The following is a 15,498-nucleotide window of genomic DNA, read 5'->3' on the forward strand; positions in this document are numbered from 1 at the left end:
CAGATCTCATTATAGATGGTTGTGAGCCACCATGTGGTTGCTGGGAATTGAACTCAGGACCTCTGGAAGAGCAAGCAGTGCTCTTAACCTCTGAGCCATCTCTCCAGCTACGCGGGAGGCTGAGGAGGGGAGATGGGTTGAAACCATAATAAAATCCCACCAGAAGTTTACTCCACATGAGGGGATGAAGTTGGGGTGACTTTGGAACATATACTTGCCCTGCCAACCTCGCACACCCCTCCCAAACTCACAGGTGGCATCAAATGCAGACTGTTACTTTATTGGTAGGCACAAGAAAAAGTGTCAATGGTTGCACACTGTGCCCTGACATTTCTACAGCCACTGCTCAAGGACCTTCCGTGTGCAGCCTCGGAGTGTCTTCCTAGACAAGTGTCCCCGATCCTGCCCTCTCGAGCCCCACCCTTAGCTTTAGAACACAGGTACAATGGGGTCAGAACTCTTCAAGCCAGACTGTTCTGCCCCTGGCAGAGGGCATCGAGGGGGTGTGGACACCATGTCTGAAGGGTGAGTTGAGGGCTAAAGGGGACAAAGAGCAAAGACCTCACTGGACCTGAGAAACCCAGGCAGAGGGAGGAGCTGGGTGCTGGCAGGCCCTGGGTGGGTTTGTGCATTCCCCTGGCCCCTGGTTGTGCCTGCCTGGGACTGACTTTCAGTCAGCAGACTTTGCCTGGCTCTGTGGAACTGATAACATCTCTCTACTCAGGCCTCACCCACAACTCCAGACCTTTACTGCATAGTAGGAGGGGCAGTACTTTTCAGTACAAAGGACTCCCTGCTTCTAGACTCCCCTCCTCACAGGAACACCCAGGCTCAGGCTATAGACTTCCCAGACTCTCAAGCCCTCCAAGCCAGACCTGTGCCCACTCATTGCCTAGTGGGCCCTCACTTCTCTCAAGTTCACTTTGACACCACGAAGAACGTCCCTCCCTCTGGATCCCAAGTTCACAGTCCCCCAAAGGCAGCAGCTCTGTCTCTGTACCCCCTGAGGTGCTGGTGAGGGACAGCTAGTGCACTCTCCCTAGAGCTTACCAACGCCTCTGGGAGGACTCCCATGCGACTCTGGAAGAGGTGCTGGAGAAAGAACCCTCTCTACTGGAACCCGTGCCCAGCCGGGAGCGGCAGAGCTTCCAGTACAGACTCTCGGTGCACTACCTGTACTACCTGGGGCTGCTGCGCCGCTTCGACACGGCCTACGACCAGATGGTGCAGCCACAGAAGCGCCGGCTGCTGCGTCGCCTGCTGGACGGGGTGGCGGGCCGTGTGCTGGAGCTCAAGGATGAGCTGGTGCGCGTTGACCTGTGCGAGACCCACTGCCTGGACCGAGTGCTGCAGGATCTCAAACTGACCCCAGTGCGTAAGCAGCCACCTGAGGCGGGGTGGGGTTTGGAGGGTGGGGACTGGGAGGGCCTTGGCTAGAGGCAATTCTATCAGGGAGCAGGTGGATGAGGGTTAAGCTTAGACTCTCAGGAACCGAGGGGCTTTTGAAGTGTTGGCTTCACATTACGGCTGAGAAGGCCTGGGAACCTCAGAGGGTGGATGAGGAGGATCTTATGAAGGCTTGTTTCTCAAAGCATTGTCCCTTAGCAGGGCAGTGGTGGCACACACCTTTAGTCCCAGCACGTGGGAGGCAGAGGCAGGTGGATCTCATTGAGTTCGAGGTCAGCTTGGTCTACAAAGTGAGTTCCAGGACAGTTAGGGCTGTTACACAGAGAAACCGAGTCTGGAAAAAAAAAGTATGGCTCAGAATTCATCTCAGTCAGATGTGGGTCAGGATAAGAAAGGGGTTACTCAGGGCATAAACTAGCATCCTTAAGGGTCGCATCCCAGGCCTCAGAGGGGAGAGACATGGTGTCAGGGAGTATAGATGTGGCTGGAAGCCCAGCAGATGACAAGAGGACCTGGGTTTCTAATTCCTGACCCTCCTTCTCCCAATATTGTGCTAAAGGCAGACCTGGAGGTCCCCATCCCTAAATACTTTCAGCTGGAGCAGTCCAGCGCTATGAAGGCACGACAGCAGATGCTGGCCGACATCCTGGCCAGGCTGGAGCCACTGATGTCTCAGGAGGTAACGTTGCTAGAGTCATTTAGGTCAGCACCTGAGTCCTGGAAACCATAACAAAGTAGGTAGGTTCAGCTGTGTGCCTTCCACGGGCTAGTTAGATTTATAGTGGTGTATTCAATGTGGTTACCTTGGGAAGAGTAGTGATTCCAAGTTCATCTTCAGGGTTGTAACACCAGGGTTAGGTTTAAATAGAAGGCCAGAAATATGAGTAACTAAGCAATACCCTCAAAATCCCACCATTGTCTGGACTCCAGGCCCTCCTGCAAGGTGGCTAGCAATTGTTACAACTTTAAGTATCTCTTTCTGTGGGACATGTTCACCCTTGGGCTGACAGCAGGCTTCCAGTGCTTTCCTTTTCCTCCCATGATCTTTCTGGGGGAAATTCCAGTTCCTTGGGGTTCATTGTCTCAGTCATCTGACAGCCAACGAGGGGGTGACAAGTGTCTCTTCTGAACATCTCTATTCTTGCCAGGATGCTTACTGTAAGTGGGGGAAAACTGCCAGGAGTTCTCCTTTCCCCAGGATAGACAGGCTCTGCCCTGCCCTAGTCCCACTTCAGAGTACTCCTTGGCAATCCCCAGCCTCCTCCAAGACTGCCTTTGTATTCCCTGGACCCCTCCAGCACCTTGCAGGTCAAAACTCCATCACCTAGGACTGCATACTGGGAATACATCCTTGGCGACTGATCTCTCAGCTGCCCAGCCTGGGTACAATCTCTCCCTCATGTTTTCCTCATCTTTTGTCCCTGTTATGACCAGAATTTCCGAGGAATGAGCCGGACTGAGGCCCTAATTATAGTGCAAAGTGCTGAGCGGGCCAGGCAGGGCCGACTACGAGCCACCTTCATGCGAGAGATTCGGAAAGAGGAGGAACGGGACAGGAAGATTCGGGAGAATGGGCGACAGAAAATCAGTCAGGATCAGGGAGCCATTGTCATACAGAAGGTAGCCCTGGGTGACAGAGAGGGGGTGGAACAGAGAGAAAGACTCCTCTCTCCTAGTAAGAGCTCAATAACTAATCCCAGAAGTGAAGGTGCCTCAAATCCATGGTCCACAGCTTGATGCTAAAACCAGGACTTACCTATCAATAAGCCCAAGGTGTCTTGGGATAGATATGCCTGGCACCCAGGAAAGCACCCTGGTTCACTCTGTTCCTAGGTCCTAGAGAGGTTGTCTCTCATCTCTAGCCCAGTTCCCTTATGTCAAAACTGTTGGGAGAGGCTGGGAAGGTTAAGAGCACCGGCTGCTCTTGCAAAGGATCTGAGTTTGGTTCTCAGCACCCACATGGCAGCTCACAACCATCTGTAACTCCGTTGCGGGGTGTCCACCACCCTCCTTTCTCCATTCCCACCCTAACCTCAAGGACCAAAACCTTAGGAGATATCAGTCAGCAGGGGGCACCCCTGCTGCTCCCCTCAGGCCTGAGGTTGCATGGCCTGGAGAGCATCTAAGTGACATGTGTCCCCGCCCCCAGGTGTGGAAAGGTTACCTGCAGAGGAAGCGCATTGAACAGGATCGGCGCTTGGAGATGGAGTTCATTGGCATGGTGAGCCCTCCCTGGCCCACACGGGGCTCCTGCTTCCCCATCCCCATCCTCTGCACCGCTGTCCCAGGATCCACTGAGGTAGGGCAGTAGACCTTGGGGAAGAAAGAAGCATAAGGACAGGGAACTCACTGGGCTTTTCCAGTTGTCCCACAGGATCTCAAATGTCGGGACAGGGGCAGGAAACAGTGGCACAGAGCATCCTGAACCTTGCATCCCTGCCCTAGCTGGAAGGAGAGGCTGCAGGGATGGGTCCAGCAGGAGCACCCCATGGCACCCCTCAGGCTTCTTCTAGTCTCAGGGAACCACTGGAAGCCATGCTGGGGTAGAAATAGACCCCTAAGCCAGGACTTGTGAGGTCACAGGCCCCCCACTTGCTGTGGGCACCCAGATGAGCTTCTCTGCTCTGCTGAGTGTGATTGCACATGGGGGCATGCACCAGGAAGGGGCTGAGACCCCTGTATGTTGCACATGTATGTGTCTAGTTGGAGTGAGCAGCCCATTCTCTTAAAGGGTCCTCTGCTCTCAAACTCTTCCCTCATCCAGTCTCTGACAGGGCTAGGGTCACGCACTGACTGGGGAGAGGAGATTTGCCCTGAATAGATCCTGTGGAGACCTGGCTGGCAGAGGGGTGGGAGGAGGGAGCAGAGCCAAGGCCAGAGGGAGTAGAAGGAAGGCTTTTCCGGGGTGCAGGCTGGATGACTACTAGGGAGTTGCTGTGTATGAGTAGAGGTCAAAGATTTGCTAAGAGGCTGCAGAATGGGACCCCCAGGAGGGAGAGCAGGGTGGGGGCAGCAGCAGTGGGTGAGGAATGAGCCTGGCCGCCCGGGCCCATCAACAGTGTGAGCTCAGCGTTTTCAGTAATTGTCTCTGCACAGAGTGATATTTAAAATACATTTGGGAGCCAATGAGGCGGGAAAGTGGCTGTGAGAGCGGCTGCCAACTCGGCCGCCGCCGGGTGGGGCATGCATGGGGGCTGGGGCCCCAGGCTCATGGGGGAGGGTTGCTGGGGGGGGCAGCCCGGATGCATCTAGCAAACTCATTACCAGGGTAATTTACACAGACAAATTTCAGCTCCAAACACAATTTCTCCTGATGCAGGCATGCCCGTTGTTCCTGGGAGCGTGTGCACAAGGGTTGGGCAAATGTATGCTGTGTTGGGGACTAAGTGGGGGCAGGTGTGTGTAAACATGGGGGTTGGGCCATCCCATGTAAAATCCTGAGCCCCCTGGCCTCTCTCCACCTCCCCTAGCTCCCCTCGCCCAACCAGACAGAACACCTGAGCATCCTTAACCAGGCCTTCCTGGGGGAGGAGTCACGGAGGATCCGGCAGGTAGAAAAGGAAGAGGAATTCCAAGATGCCATAGGGAAGACCCACAGTTCTCTCACAGAGACCGAGGGACCTGACATGAAAGAGAAGATGAAGGATCAAATTCGACAGTGGTTTATTGAATGCCAGTCAGTATCCACAGCCGCAGCTGACCCAACATTCTATGCCTCACCCCTTCTCATTCCACTGTCCCCAGAACAGCAGCCACCTCATTCCCCAGACTCTTCTCTCTGGTGAAATTGTCCCCTTCTCCATCAACTCTCACCCCTCTCCAACACTCTCACCCACCCCTCTCCATCAACTCTCACCCCTCTCCATCAACTCTCACCCCTCTCCAACACTCTCACCCACCCCTCTCCATCAACTCTCACCCCTCTCCATCAACTCTCACCCCTCTCCATCATCTCTCACCCCTCTCCATCATATCTCACCCCTCTCCATCATCTCTCACCCCTCTCCATCATCTCTCACCCACCCCTCTCCATCAACTCTCACCCCTCTCCATCAACTCTCACCCCTCTCAATCAACTCTCACCCCTCTCCATCAACTCTCACCCCTCTCCAACACTCTCGGTCTAGCCCTTGAGCCCAATGTAAGAACCAGCACCACGTCTGACTTCCTGTTTTCCTGAGAGAAGAGAAGGTGCCAGACAAAATAGGAAGAGTACAGTGAATGGCCCTTAGCCGGCAGCCCTTCCCATCTAACAACTCCCTACTACTCTTTCTTCAAGCCCAAATCTCTTTGCCCTTCCATCTGCTTATCCTTCCTTCTGTCCAGCCATACCTTCTATCCATCTGCTTATCCTTCCTTCTGTCCAGCCATACCTTCTATGTCCCTATCTGCCTACCCCTCCACCCACCCATCCCTCCACCTACCCATCCCTCCATCCATCCCCCACCCACCCATCCCTCCACCCACCCATCTATTCACTCATTTATCTAACTACATTGTATCCACTCAGTGCCCTTACTGGCCGGTTCCCTGATTATCCAGATGAGGCTTCTGGTGGATCTTACCTGATCTTTGCAGACAAGACTCCAGAGCAGGTACTCTTGAGATAGGGACAGCTCCAGCCTAGGGTTACAGACCACAGTGAATGTGAGCTGGGGAAGTGTCTGCCTAAACAGAGATAGCTGTGGCCAGAGGAGAGATGAATGGCTAAAGAGACTGCATGGGACTAAAGGCAGCCATGGCCCTGAAGAGAGCATTAAGGCTCCCGGGTCACATGGTCCTGGAAGTGGGCAAGAGCTCTGATGAGAACGGTGTTCTCAGCATCGTTTTCTTGTTTGACCTCCCCGCCCCGTGCCATTTCTGAACACTCAGCTGTCTCTACCCTGGCAGTTTCTGCAGGTGGAGAGAGCCTAGACTTTGTGTTCCTCCTGTTTTGTTTTGATTTTCAAGACAGAGTTTCACTGTGTAGCCCAGGCTGGTCTTGAACTCACAGCGTGAGATCCACCTGCCTCTGCCTCCTGAATGCTGGGACTCCAGGTGTGAGACACCACAATGCCTGCTTGGGTTCTCCCACTTGTGTGAAATCCCCTCAGCCTCCAGAACACTGCTTGTTGTTGGATCCAGGTGAGAATAGAACTGGAAATGCAGGCCCAGGAGAATAAAAAGAAGGAACAAGAGAAGAATAAGGAGAAAGAGAAGGAAAAAAAGGAGAAGAAAAAGAAAATCAAGGATGAAAAGGCCAGGAAGGTTAGCTAGCTCCCAGCAGAGGAGCCAGTGGGCGGGAGGGAGAGCCTGAACCATCTTCACAGACAGCTTCCAGGGAGGACCTCCCAGCTCTCTGTAGGCCAGGAGGAAAGGTCTGGCTCACGCTTCCATCCTAGGAACCAGATGTGACATTCAAAGTGTTGCCATCCAAATCCATCCCCATAATCAACGCTGGCCACGACGAATACACAAGTAAGAAGGGACAGGGCAGGGGCTACGCTGAGCCTGGGATGCTGCAGTATCTCAGGGCCCTGCTGAGGTGTGACAATGGCGGGTGAAAGGCAAGATGTGAAGGGTGTGACGGTTGCCTGGGTGGGAATGCTGCTGGCTTCCTTCTGAAGTCAAGCCTAGGGCAGCCAGCAAGGACAGGAGGCGAGCTAGGAGCCACACGCCCCCCCCCGTCTCTCTGTCTCTCTCTCTCTGTCTCTGTCTCTCACTCTCTCTCGCTCTCTGACCTCTTCTCTGTGTGGTCAGGTTTCTGGAAGAGCCGCGTTGACAACAAACACCCCAGCCAGAACTTTGACTCCGAGACCCTCCGGGAAGAGAAGAGGAAGGAAGTGGAGCTGGAGATCCGGGCACAGGTGTGCGGCGCGGCCTGAGGCTTCCCGAAAGCCGCTCCTCCCGACACCTCCGGAATGCCTAGCCGCCTCGGAACCTCTCCACTCATGCCCTCCAGTTCCCCACCCTGGGCATCCTGCCAGTCCGCTGCGAACCTCTCTTCTCTGTACACGGGCCAGGCTCTACCTACACTGTCCCCAGCTTCCCCCATGTCCCCTTTCCTCTCAGGGGGAGGGGCCCAGAGCCATAGTCAGATTGGGCATGTCCCCTCCCCACACCTCACGACGGTACCACTGTGGGAAAGGATACGTCATCCTCCAGTCCCGTCCTTGGTGGGACCATGGCTTCCAGCAGCCCACATAGCCTACATCTGCTTAGGTCCCAGAGATTTTAAAGGGTGGGTTTCTGGCTCCAACTCTATTGTGTGGACTCCATCCCATGTTAACGGCTGGTGAGGGTGACTTCTTGTGTCAGGGAGAACAAAATGTGGATTCATTCTGGTGTGGACAGGAGCGGTGACGGGAGGAGACCTGTCACTCTCTATGGAAAGCCTTGGGGCTGTCTTCTCCTGTCCTCCTACCCAGACTTTCCCTAGGCTCCTCTTCCTCCCCGCCCATTTCTCACCTGTTCTGCCCGCCCGCCCGCCCCCTGCCGTGTGCCCAGGTGGACGAGCTGATGCGGCAGGAGCTGAAGAGTTTGCGCCTGGCGGTGGACAAGGAGGAGGGCAGGTCCCTGAAGGCTCCAAAGGCAGATGAGGGCAGAAGGCTGGGGAGGGGAGGGCACCTGGGGGTGAGAAGGAACAGAAAGCCATCACCGGTATACTCGTCGTCCTCCAGAAAAAAGCTGGGAAGAAGAGTGGGAAGAAGAGGAAGGAGAAAGACCTGACCCCAGACAGGTAGCGAGCAGACCCTGCTGCACTGTGGGGGTGGGGATCCAGGATGGAAACCCTGGTTTCTGGGCTTGGTTCTGTTGCTGTGTGGCATTAGGGAAGTTACTTTGCCCCCCTGTACCCCTAACCTTTCCACCAAGTGCCTTTAAAAATGAAAACACCTGTGATGGCACACAGCTTTAACCCCAGCACTCAGTAGGCAGAGGCAGGCAGATCTCTTGTGAGTTCGAGGACAGCCAGGATTACACAGAGAAATACTGTCTCAAAAAACCAAAACCAAACAAACAACATCAAAAAAGTTGGATGTGGTGGTTGCCGGCTTGTGAATCAAGGGAGGAGCTGTTTGGGGGTGTGGACAAGTGTATCCCTGAAGCTCATTGGCTCGCTAGTCAAGCAAAGTTAATGGGCTTTCAAACTGAGAGTAAGAGACCCTGTCTCAAAGAGTAAAGGGAGAGGTCGAGCAATCAAGGAAAGGCAGCCTGGTGTTAACACGGACTTCAGCATGCATGCATGCTCACACGCATGCACGTATGCACACACCCACACTCACACGATTATATACCAAATAGACATCACACAGATAACACATTGACAAAGCAGAACAACACACATGGAGTTTACAGTCATCATACATATTATTCCTCCAACCTTTGGTCGGCTCTATTCTTTCAAACTGTGCCTGTATTAACCACACTGGGGGCACCAAAGAACATGCCAAAAGCCTTCTACCTGATAACGCCAGCTGCTTGAGGACCACAACTCACAAGGAGGTTCACCTACGCTCTGCTTAGGGAGAGAGAAAGCGGGCTGTGCTGAACCCAAATTTCAGATTGTGGACATGAAAGACTGGTGGGCATTTGTCACAGGGGGCGTTGGCTTCTACTGCCTTCCACATGCCACTCACTGTGGAGTACCTGACCCCTGACGGTGGCCGGGACCTCATCTTCTGATTCTGGCTGTCCAGAAGCTCAGTTGACATTTCTTTTTGGTTTTTTGAGACAGGGCTTCTCTGTGTAACCACCCTAGTTGTCCTAGAACTCAATCTGTAGACCACGCTGGCCTCAAACTCACGGAGATCCACCAGCCTCTGCCTCCCCAGCGCTGGGATTAAAGGCGTGTGCCACCATCACCCAACTGTTCCGTTGACATTTCTGATTACAAAATGTTACCAGAGGACCCCTTGTCCCCTCTTCTTGAGCCTACAGTGCCCCCATCTCCTTCCTCTTCCCTTGTCCTCTCCCACAATGTCTGTGGGGTCCTCCTGTTCCACTCTCCATCAGGTCTGTGGACTCACTATTTGAAGAGCTGGTTGTCATTGGCCTTATAAAGAAGAGCATGCTAGTGACACTGAATGACTACATTGGTGAGGCCCCACCTATGCCTCTGCACCTAGGGGAGGCCTCCTGACCCTTGCCCCACCTCCTGATGCCCTTCCTACAGCAGAGCTCTCCTTTAGACATCCACAGGCATGCCATTCATCAGGTGGCCCCTCCCTGTCCCCCGCAGGTGACTGCCTGTATCTTGGATCCACACTGACTTTGGCAAACAAGATGCCCATGCCTTCCCTGTTTGATATACGACAGAATGTGGCCTTGTACGGGGTTCTTCGGTTGGGTGAGAACCCCAGGGGAGTGAAAAGCCAGGGCTGGGTGGGACCAGGGGAGCATGGCTGAGGGGAATGTGCAAGCCTGATTCTCTGTAACTTTCATGGGTATAAGACTCCCCTGACCTTCACAGATTCTTCTGCAGTTACACTCAGATGGGGACATCCCAGAGAGCAAATGAGTCCATGACTTGCTCAATCCCAAGTGACATCTTGTAGTCAGTCTTGTTTTTCAGAAGAGCATCCCTGAAAACTTATTAATGCCAGAGACCAGGAGCTCTCCAAACCAGTATGCCATGTGCCTTTCAACACCATAGCCCAGGAGTAGAAATGTGTGCTGGAGAAAGCAGCTCAGCTCCCTGACGCAGGGCTGCTAAGCAGGCTGCTGCAACAGACTGGGAGGGGTGTGGGAGAGGTAGCATAGCCCAGATCTGCATCTCCCCTCTCAGCCTAGGCCTGGCAGAACCTTTCAGGGTCTCCTACATCCCGCTGCCCAATTTTGGTCCATGGCTGCCCCAGCCCTGTCTACTTCTTCCCAGGCTCCCACGACATACATTCCATGGCCCCCCATGTCCGATCCATCCTCCTGGTGGGACCCTCCGGCATGGGGAAGAAGATGTTGGTCCACGCGGTGTGCACAGAAACGGGTGCCAACCTGTTTGACCTGTCACCTGGGAATGTGATGGGCAAATACCCTGGAAAAAATGGGGCACAGATGCTGGTGCACATTGTCTTCAAGGTCTGCAACCTTTAGCTTGGCACAAGGGTTGGTGTCTCAGGATGGAGACAACATCAGCGTGGGTTTTCTGAATACTTAGGGGTGACCCATATTGTGCTGGGATACAGGGGCCTGTACTAACATCTTTCCAGAAGCCCTTGTGGGATCCTGGGTTCCCCTGAAGCCCCCGTGTTGGGGAATGTGGGAGGAGATGGAGGAAGAGGAAAGCAAACAAAGCTAGGGATTGCAAGTCAGCCGCTGGGGTCTGACCCGGGTGCGGATGTGACTCTTGCCCAGGACGTCTGACATCTGGTTTCTATGCTCCAACCTTTCCAGGTGGCCCGGGTCTTCCAGCCCTCTGTCATCTGGATTGGAAATACTGAGAAAACCTTCTATAAGAAGGTTCCAAAGGAAGAAAGGAAGGTGAGGAGCGTGGTGGACAAGCAGAGCATGGGGCAGGGCTGGAAGTCCTGCTCAAGTCGCTGGAAACTAAACAGCCACCTTTCTTAAGTCCTCTGTTCTTGTCATGCCTGCTTTAAAAGGCCGCTGACACTCAGAACTGGCCTAGACCTTGTGCTCTGAGAAAACGGGTCTCAGGCCCAGCCACCTTGTCTCAAGCCTACAACCTTCCCTCCTTGGAACAGCTGGACCCAAAGAGAATAAAGAAAGACCTCATGAAGGCCACTAAACAGCTGAGCCCTGGTGACCGTGTGATGCTGATCGGCACCACCGACCGCCCACAGCTGGCTGAGTTGAAGGGGCTGTGCCGGTTCTACGAACGCATCCTCTTCATACCTCGGCCAGATTATGCTTCTCGTTATGGTGAGGCCAGGACTGGAACCCAGGGACCACGGCCCTTCTGAGCCCTTGCCCTCTCCCCATCCCCCACTGATGCTCTGAGCCTCAGCTCCAGCTCCAAATAACAGGTCTGGAAAGGCCACACACTCGCAGCCAAGCTCCTGACCTCAGTGTCATAGGCGCTGGCGGGACACTGGGTATGTAACTAGAACACCCCTACCCATCCAGGCCCCATACCTTCCTGGAGAAACATGCCGCTTAGACACAGCCAGAGACCGTGGGCCTGGCTTTTCTGCTGTTCTCTGACCCTTACCCACAATCCTCTACTCTGCCTGCAGTGCTCTGGAAGCGCATGGTAGAGAAGCGGGGGACAGAGCTGATCCAGAGTCTGGACATCAGTGCCCTGTCTAGGGTGTCTGACGGCTACACACCCGGTCACATTCTGCAAGCCATCCAATCAGTGCTGACGGAGCGGCGGCTCCTTCAACTGTCCAAGAGGCCATTGGTGGCCTCTGAGTTTGTGGGGCACCTGGCAAAGCTGGACCCAGTGTACCGGGAGGAAGAGGAGTCCCTAAAGGTGAAGCTGCCAGGCCGGGCCAGCGGGCTCAACAATGCCAGCCCGAGTCAGCCTTCGAGTGCCTGGGGCTCCTCCCATTGTTCTCCTGTTGCCAGGAGATGGTCAGGGTAAAAGAAACTTGGGTTTATGCTGGGAAAGGGACTAGTACCAGGGAGCCGCCAAGGTGTGGGAGCCTGACCAAAGGAGCTACGGAGTGCCACGTGGGCTGCTGGCACTGGCTGCTGCCACTGTTGATTTGATGACCATCCCCAGAGGCAGGTTGATATTAGGAGTCACAGGGCCTGTAGGGGTAGAGGGAAGAGGGCATGTGTCTCTCAAGAATGACTGGCACTATTGCCTGAAGTAACTACTGGAAACTAGGAGAAGCCCCTGCTGTGGTGGGACACCCTCCCCACAAGTCTGGGAGGATGATGGGAGGAAATTGCAGGGGGAAAGGAGGGTTGCGTCCAGTGGACTGAATAGATTCCTGCTTCTCTGCTAACCCAGGAATGGTATTTCAAGACTCCACTGGGAAAAAAGAATATGAAATTTAGCAAGGACCAACAGGAGGCGGAGGATGCCAGACTGGCAAAGGAGAAGAGGAAGAGGAAGTGATGGCCGTTGTCTGTGGGGCGTGCTGGGGTGAATGGGTAGTGCCTCCGGGGTCGAGAGGCAGGGCAGACACATAAAGGCTCTCTTCTCTGGCTCACCTTCATGTCCTCCTGCCCTTGGGCCCTGCCCCTTGCCTCACCTCTCTGCCGGCTGGTCTAGCCTCTGGTCTGGCTGCCGGAGCCCTCCTACCACACCTGTGACTTTATCTTATTGTTCTCCTGTGCTGGCTCTCCACTTCACATTCTCAAGGTACTTTTTTTTTTTTTTTTTTTTTTTTTTTTTTTTGGTTTTTATGAGACAGGGTTTCTCTGTATTGTTTTGAGGCTGTCGGGTCCAGCCCGGCCTTGAACTCACAGACATCCGCCTGCCTCTGCCTCCCGAGTGCTGGGATTAAAGGCATGCGACACCACCGCCCAGCCGTTCTCAAGGTACTTAAGTGGGGGGGGGGGCACAGGAAGGGAAGAACAGAGGAGAGAAGACCCAAAGGGAGAGACGCCAAGGCTAGAAGGGAGTTAGCCCTGCTTGTGGCCCACGGGCAGTCACTCCCTCTGCAACCTGTCTGAGCCTCAGTTTCCTTCTTTATGAAGTAAGGAGAGGTGGGACAGGATATCCTCCAAGGTCTTCCCCATCTGGAACTCAGTTATGCTAGCCAAAGCATCTACCGGGCAAGGGAGTGAAGGAGTGAGGGTACCTGGGAGGGGGTTGAAGGGGGTTGGATGGGCAGTGGTGGACCTTAGAGATGGGTAGAGGCAATGCCCTTTGAGTGGTCTTCCCCTGCACGGTGGTGAATGGTTAATATTGACTGTCACTTTGGCAGGATCTAGGATCACCTTGAACACAGATCTCTGGGTATATCTGGAAGTAGTTTGTAGACTGGGTTGATTGGAGTAGGAAAACCCAGCCTAAAGGTGCATGGATCCTTTTCATGGGTTGGGATACCGCAGCAAACACACAAGAAAAGGTAAACTAGGCACTCGTATTCTTCACTCTGGGCGTCTTGATTTTGGGAGCAATGTGACCGGCTGCCTCACGTTCCTGCTGCCTACCTGCTCAACACCATGGACTGTGTTCCCTTGAACTGTGAGCCACAATAAACATTTCCTTCCTTAAGTTGTTTTGTCAAAAAAAATTTTTTTGGCTGTTGTTGTGTGGGGTTTTGTTGGTGATGGTGGTTGTGAGAGCAAGGTACACTGGAGAGAACGGAGTTAACTCCATCCTCAGAAAAAGTCACCCTGAGAAATTCCCTTCGTGGCACAGGGCTGATTCAGCTCCAGCCAAGGAACCATAAACATTTCCAAGGATCACCCAAACTGTGCCCACCCCGGACAAAGTGACCCCATCCTGATGGTCAGGCAATGACTAATTTTGGTAAATAACATCTTCTCGTCACAAACTGTCCTTGGGGGCAGCTGTTAGTAACAATTTTGAAATTCCCCTATGTTGGGGAAGTCCTGTGTATATGTCAATAAATTACTGCTGGCCAATAGGAATCTAGATAGGTGGGGCTAGGAGTCCAGGAGGATTCTGGGAAGGAGAAACACAGGAGAGTTCGAGATGTAACGCCATGGGGGTAGGAAGCCCGGGACTATTCTCCGGTAAGAGAAATACTTAGATTAACAATTATGGGGTAATTACTTAAGGCAGAGGTAGCCAGTAAGAAACAAACAAGGCCAACAGCCTTATAATTAATACAGCGTCTTGTGTGTTTATTTGGGGACTACAATGCGGCAGAGCCCAGGCAACTGGCAGGGAAAAACCAAAGCAGCTAGCAAGATAAAGCTTCTCTTAACATAATGGTTGTCAGGAGTGGGATTGAATTTCCACGCAAAATAACAAAAGCTTTAAAGGAATTTTAGAAACAGAAGAACGGAGAGAAGCACAGAGTTTTGGTAGCAGCATTTTTCTCAGGTGTGCTCTGTTTTGCTAGCCACAAGCCGAGATTCACGCGGCTCGCTTACTGGAGTCTTCCTGACTTGGCATAAAAAGAAAAAAGAAAAGAAAAAAGAGACTCTGCTAACGATTGAAAGGTGTATACGTACAGCTGGAAGTGGCAGCTTTTGCTGGAGGTCAGCATGGACTGAGGCGGTAAGCTGGAATCACGCTTATGCCCGCCATCTTGACGAAAAACCGGCAGTTTAAAACAGCCGCGGTTTTACAGTTAAGACACGTGGCCAGAAAAACATAAAGATTTACAGTAAAGTCAACTTGGATGAAGAAAATCTCTAAAGGTTTATAGTGTGTTTAAAAATATACGTGAGATAGAGAGAAAATGAAACGGCAAAGTGGTATATAAATACAAAAGCTGGCGTTGTGGTGGCGCACGCCGGTAGGATTTACTCCAGAGGCAGAGGCAGGCAGATTTCCAAAGAGAAACCCTGTCTTAGAGAAAAATAAATGAAAGTAAAATAAATAAAGTAATAATAGATAAATAAATAAGCCACGTAAAGATGGAAAATACACAAAGAGTCTGGATACTGTACGCTATTGTGTTTTTCAGTTTTTTCATTGCTCAGGAAGGAACTGCTGCTAAAGTACACTTGATTGTAAATGCTGCTGAATTAATCCAACTTCTATCTTTTGAAAATGCCTTGACTTCAAAATTTAAGTATAAGGATACGTTCGTTACTTGGAAAAGGAGTTTTAGTTTATGTTTCCACAGAAAATGAAAAGCTGAGGATTCCTTCCAGGCTTCTGTGGTTTGATGAACCAAGACCCCCCCCCCCCCAGAAGCAGTGGATCAGATGTTCCAACAATTGAAACAGCTAAGATGATGGAGCTTTACAGACCCTAAAAATAAGGACTTATACAGGTTTCTGAGTTTTGCCATGATCCCCATGGTATGAACAGTGCCCCCTTCCAGCAGGAAGCAGTTTGGAATGAGCGATGTCCCAATTCCCATCTTGTTTATAAATCTTTGTTTTCATTTAAATGGGATTGTTTATAATTGGTTAATGATCACAGCCAATCTCTTTTTAATGGATAAAAGGGGAATTATGGTACGGGTATTGTTTTTCATTTATTGATACAAATTTAAGGTCAATTTTGTAATATGTATATTTCTCCTCTTGATTAAGTATTGTGCTTATACTGAT

At 52.4% G+C, this 15,498-nt stretch overlaps 1 protein-coding gene across 2 annotated transcripts; it reads left to right on the plus strand.

Moving 5' to 3' along the window:
* Window positions 1-472: 472 nt before the first annotated feature.
* Window positions 473-12,650, plus strand: Iqca1l (IQ motif containing with AAA domain 1 like). Of its 2 annotated transcripts, XM_005087237.2 has the most exons (19): window positions 473-525; window positions 1,044-1,371; window positions 1,967-2,086; window positions 2,842-3,027; window positions 3,557-3,628; window positions 4,878-5,083; window positions 5,918-6,002; window positions 6,532-6,654; window positions 6,789-6,864; window positions 7,147-7,253; window positions 7,894-7,977; window positions 8,067-8,125; window positions 9,400-9,482; window positions 9,626-9,733; window positions 10,262-10,461; window positions 10,777-10,863; window positions 11,085-11,262; window positions 11,577-11,815; window positions 12,302-12,650. In XM_005087237.2, the coding sequence occupies exons 1-19, from the start codon at window positions 515-517 to the stop codon at window positions 12,407-12,409; spliced, it is 2,460 nt and encodes an 819-aa protein (XP_005087294.1). In that variant the 5' UTR covers window positions 473-514; the 3' UTR covers window positions 12,410-12,650. The 2 variants fall into 2 exon arrangements, with proteins under 2 accessions (XP_005087294.1, XP_040593044.1); XM_040737110.1 differs by lacking the exon at window positions 1,967-2,086.
* Window positions 12,651-15,498: the final 2,848 nt, after the last annotated feature.

The sequence above is a fragment of the Mesocricetus auratus genome, unplaced genomic scaffold (assembly GCF_017639785.1).
Source record: "Mesocricetus auratus isolate SY011 unplaced genomic scaffold, BCM_Maur_2.0 Super-Scaffold_100676, whole genome shotgun sequence".
Lineage (NCBI taxonomy): Eukaryota > Metazoa > Chordata > Mammalia > Rodentia > Cricetidae > Mesocricetus > Mesocricetus auratus.

Bases quoted from the DNA above. Each gene is read 5' to 3' on its own strand.
- Iqca1l (XM_005087237.2), top strand. The intron at 2,087-2,841 runs GTAACGTTGCTA...TGTTATGACCAG, and splicing joins AGCCACTGATGTCTCAGGAG to AATTTCCGAGGAATGAGCCG. The intron at 9,734-10,261 runs GTGAGAACCCCA...ACTTCTTCCCAG, and splicing joins GTACGGGGTTCTTCGGTTGG to GCTCCCACGACATACATTCC.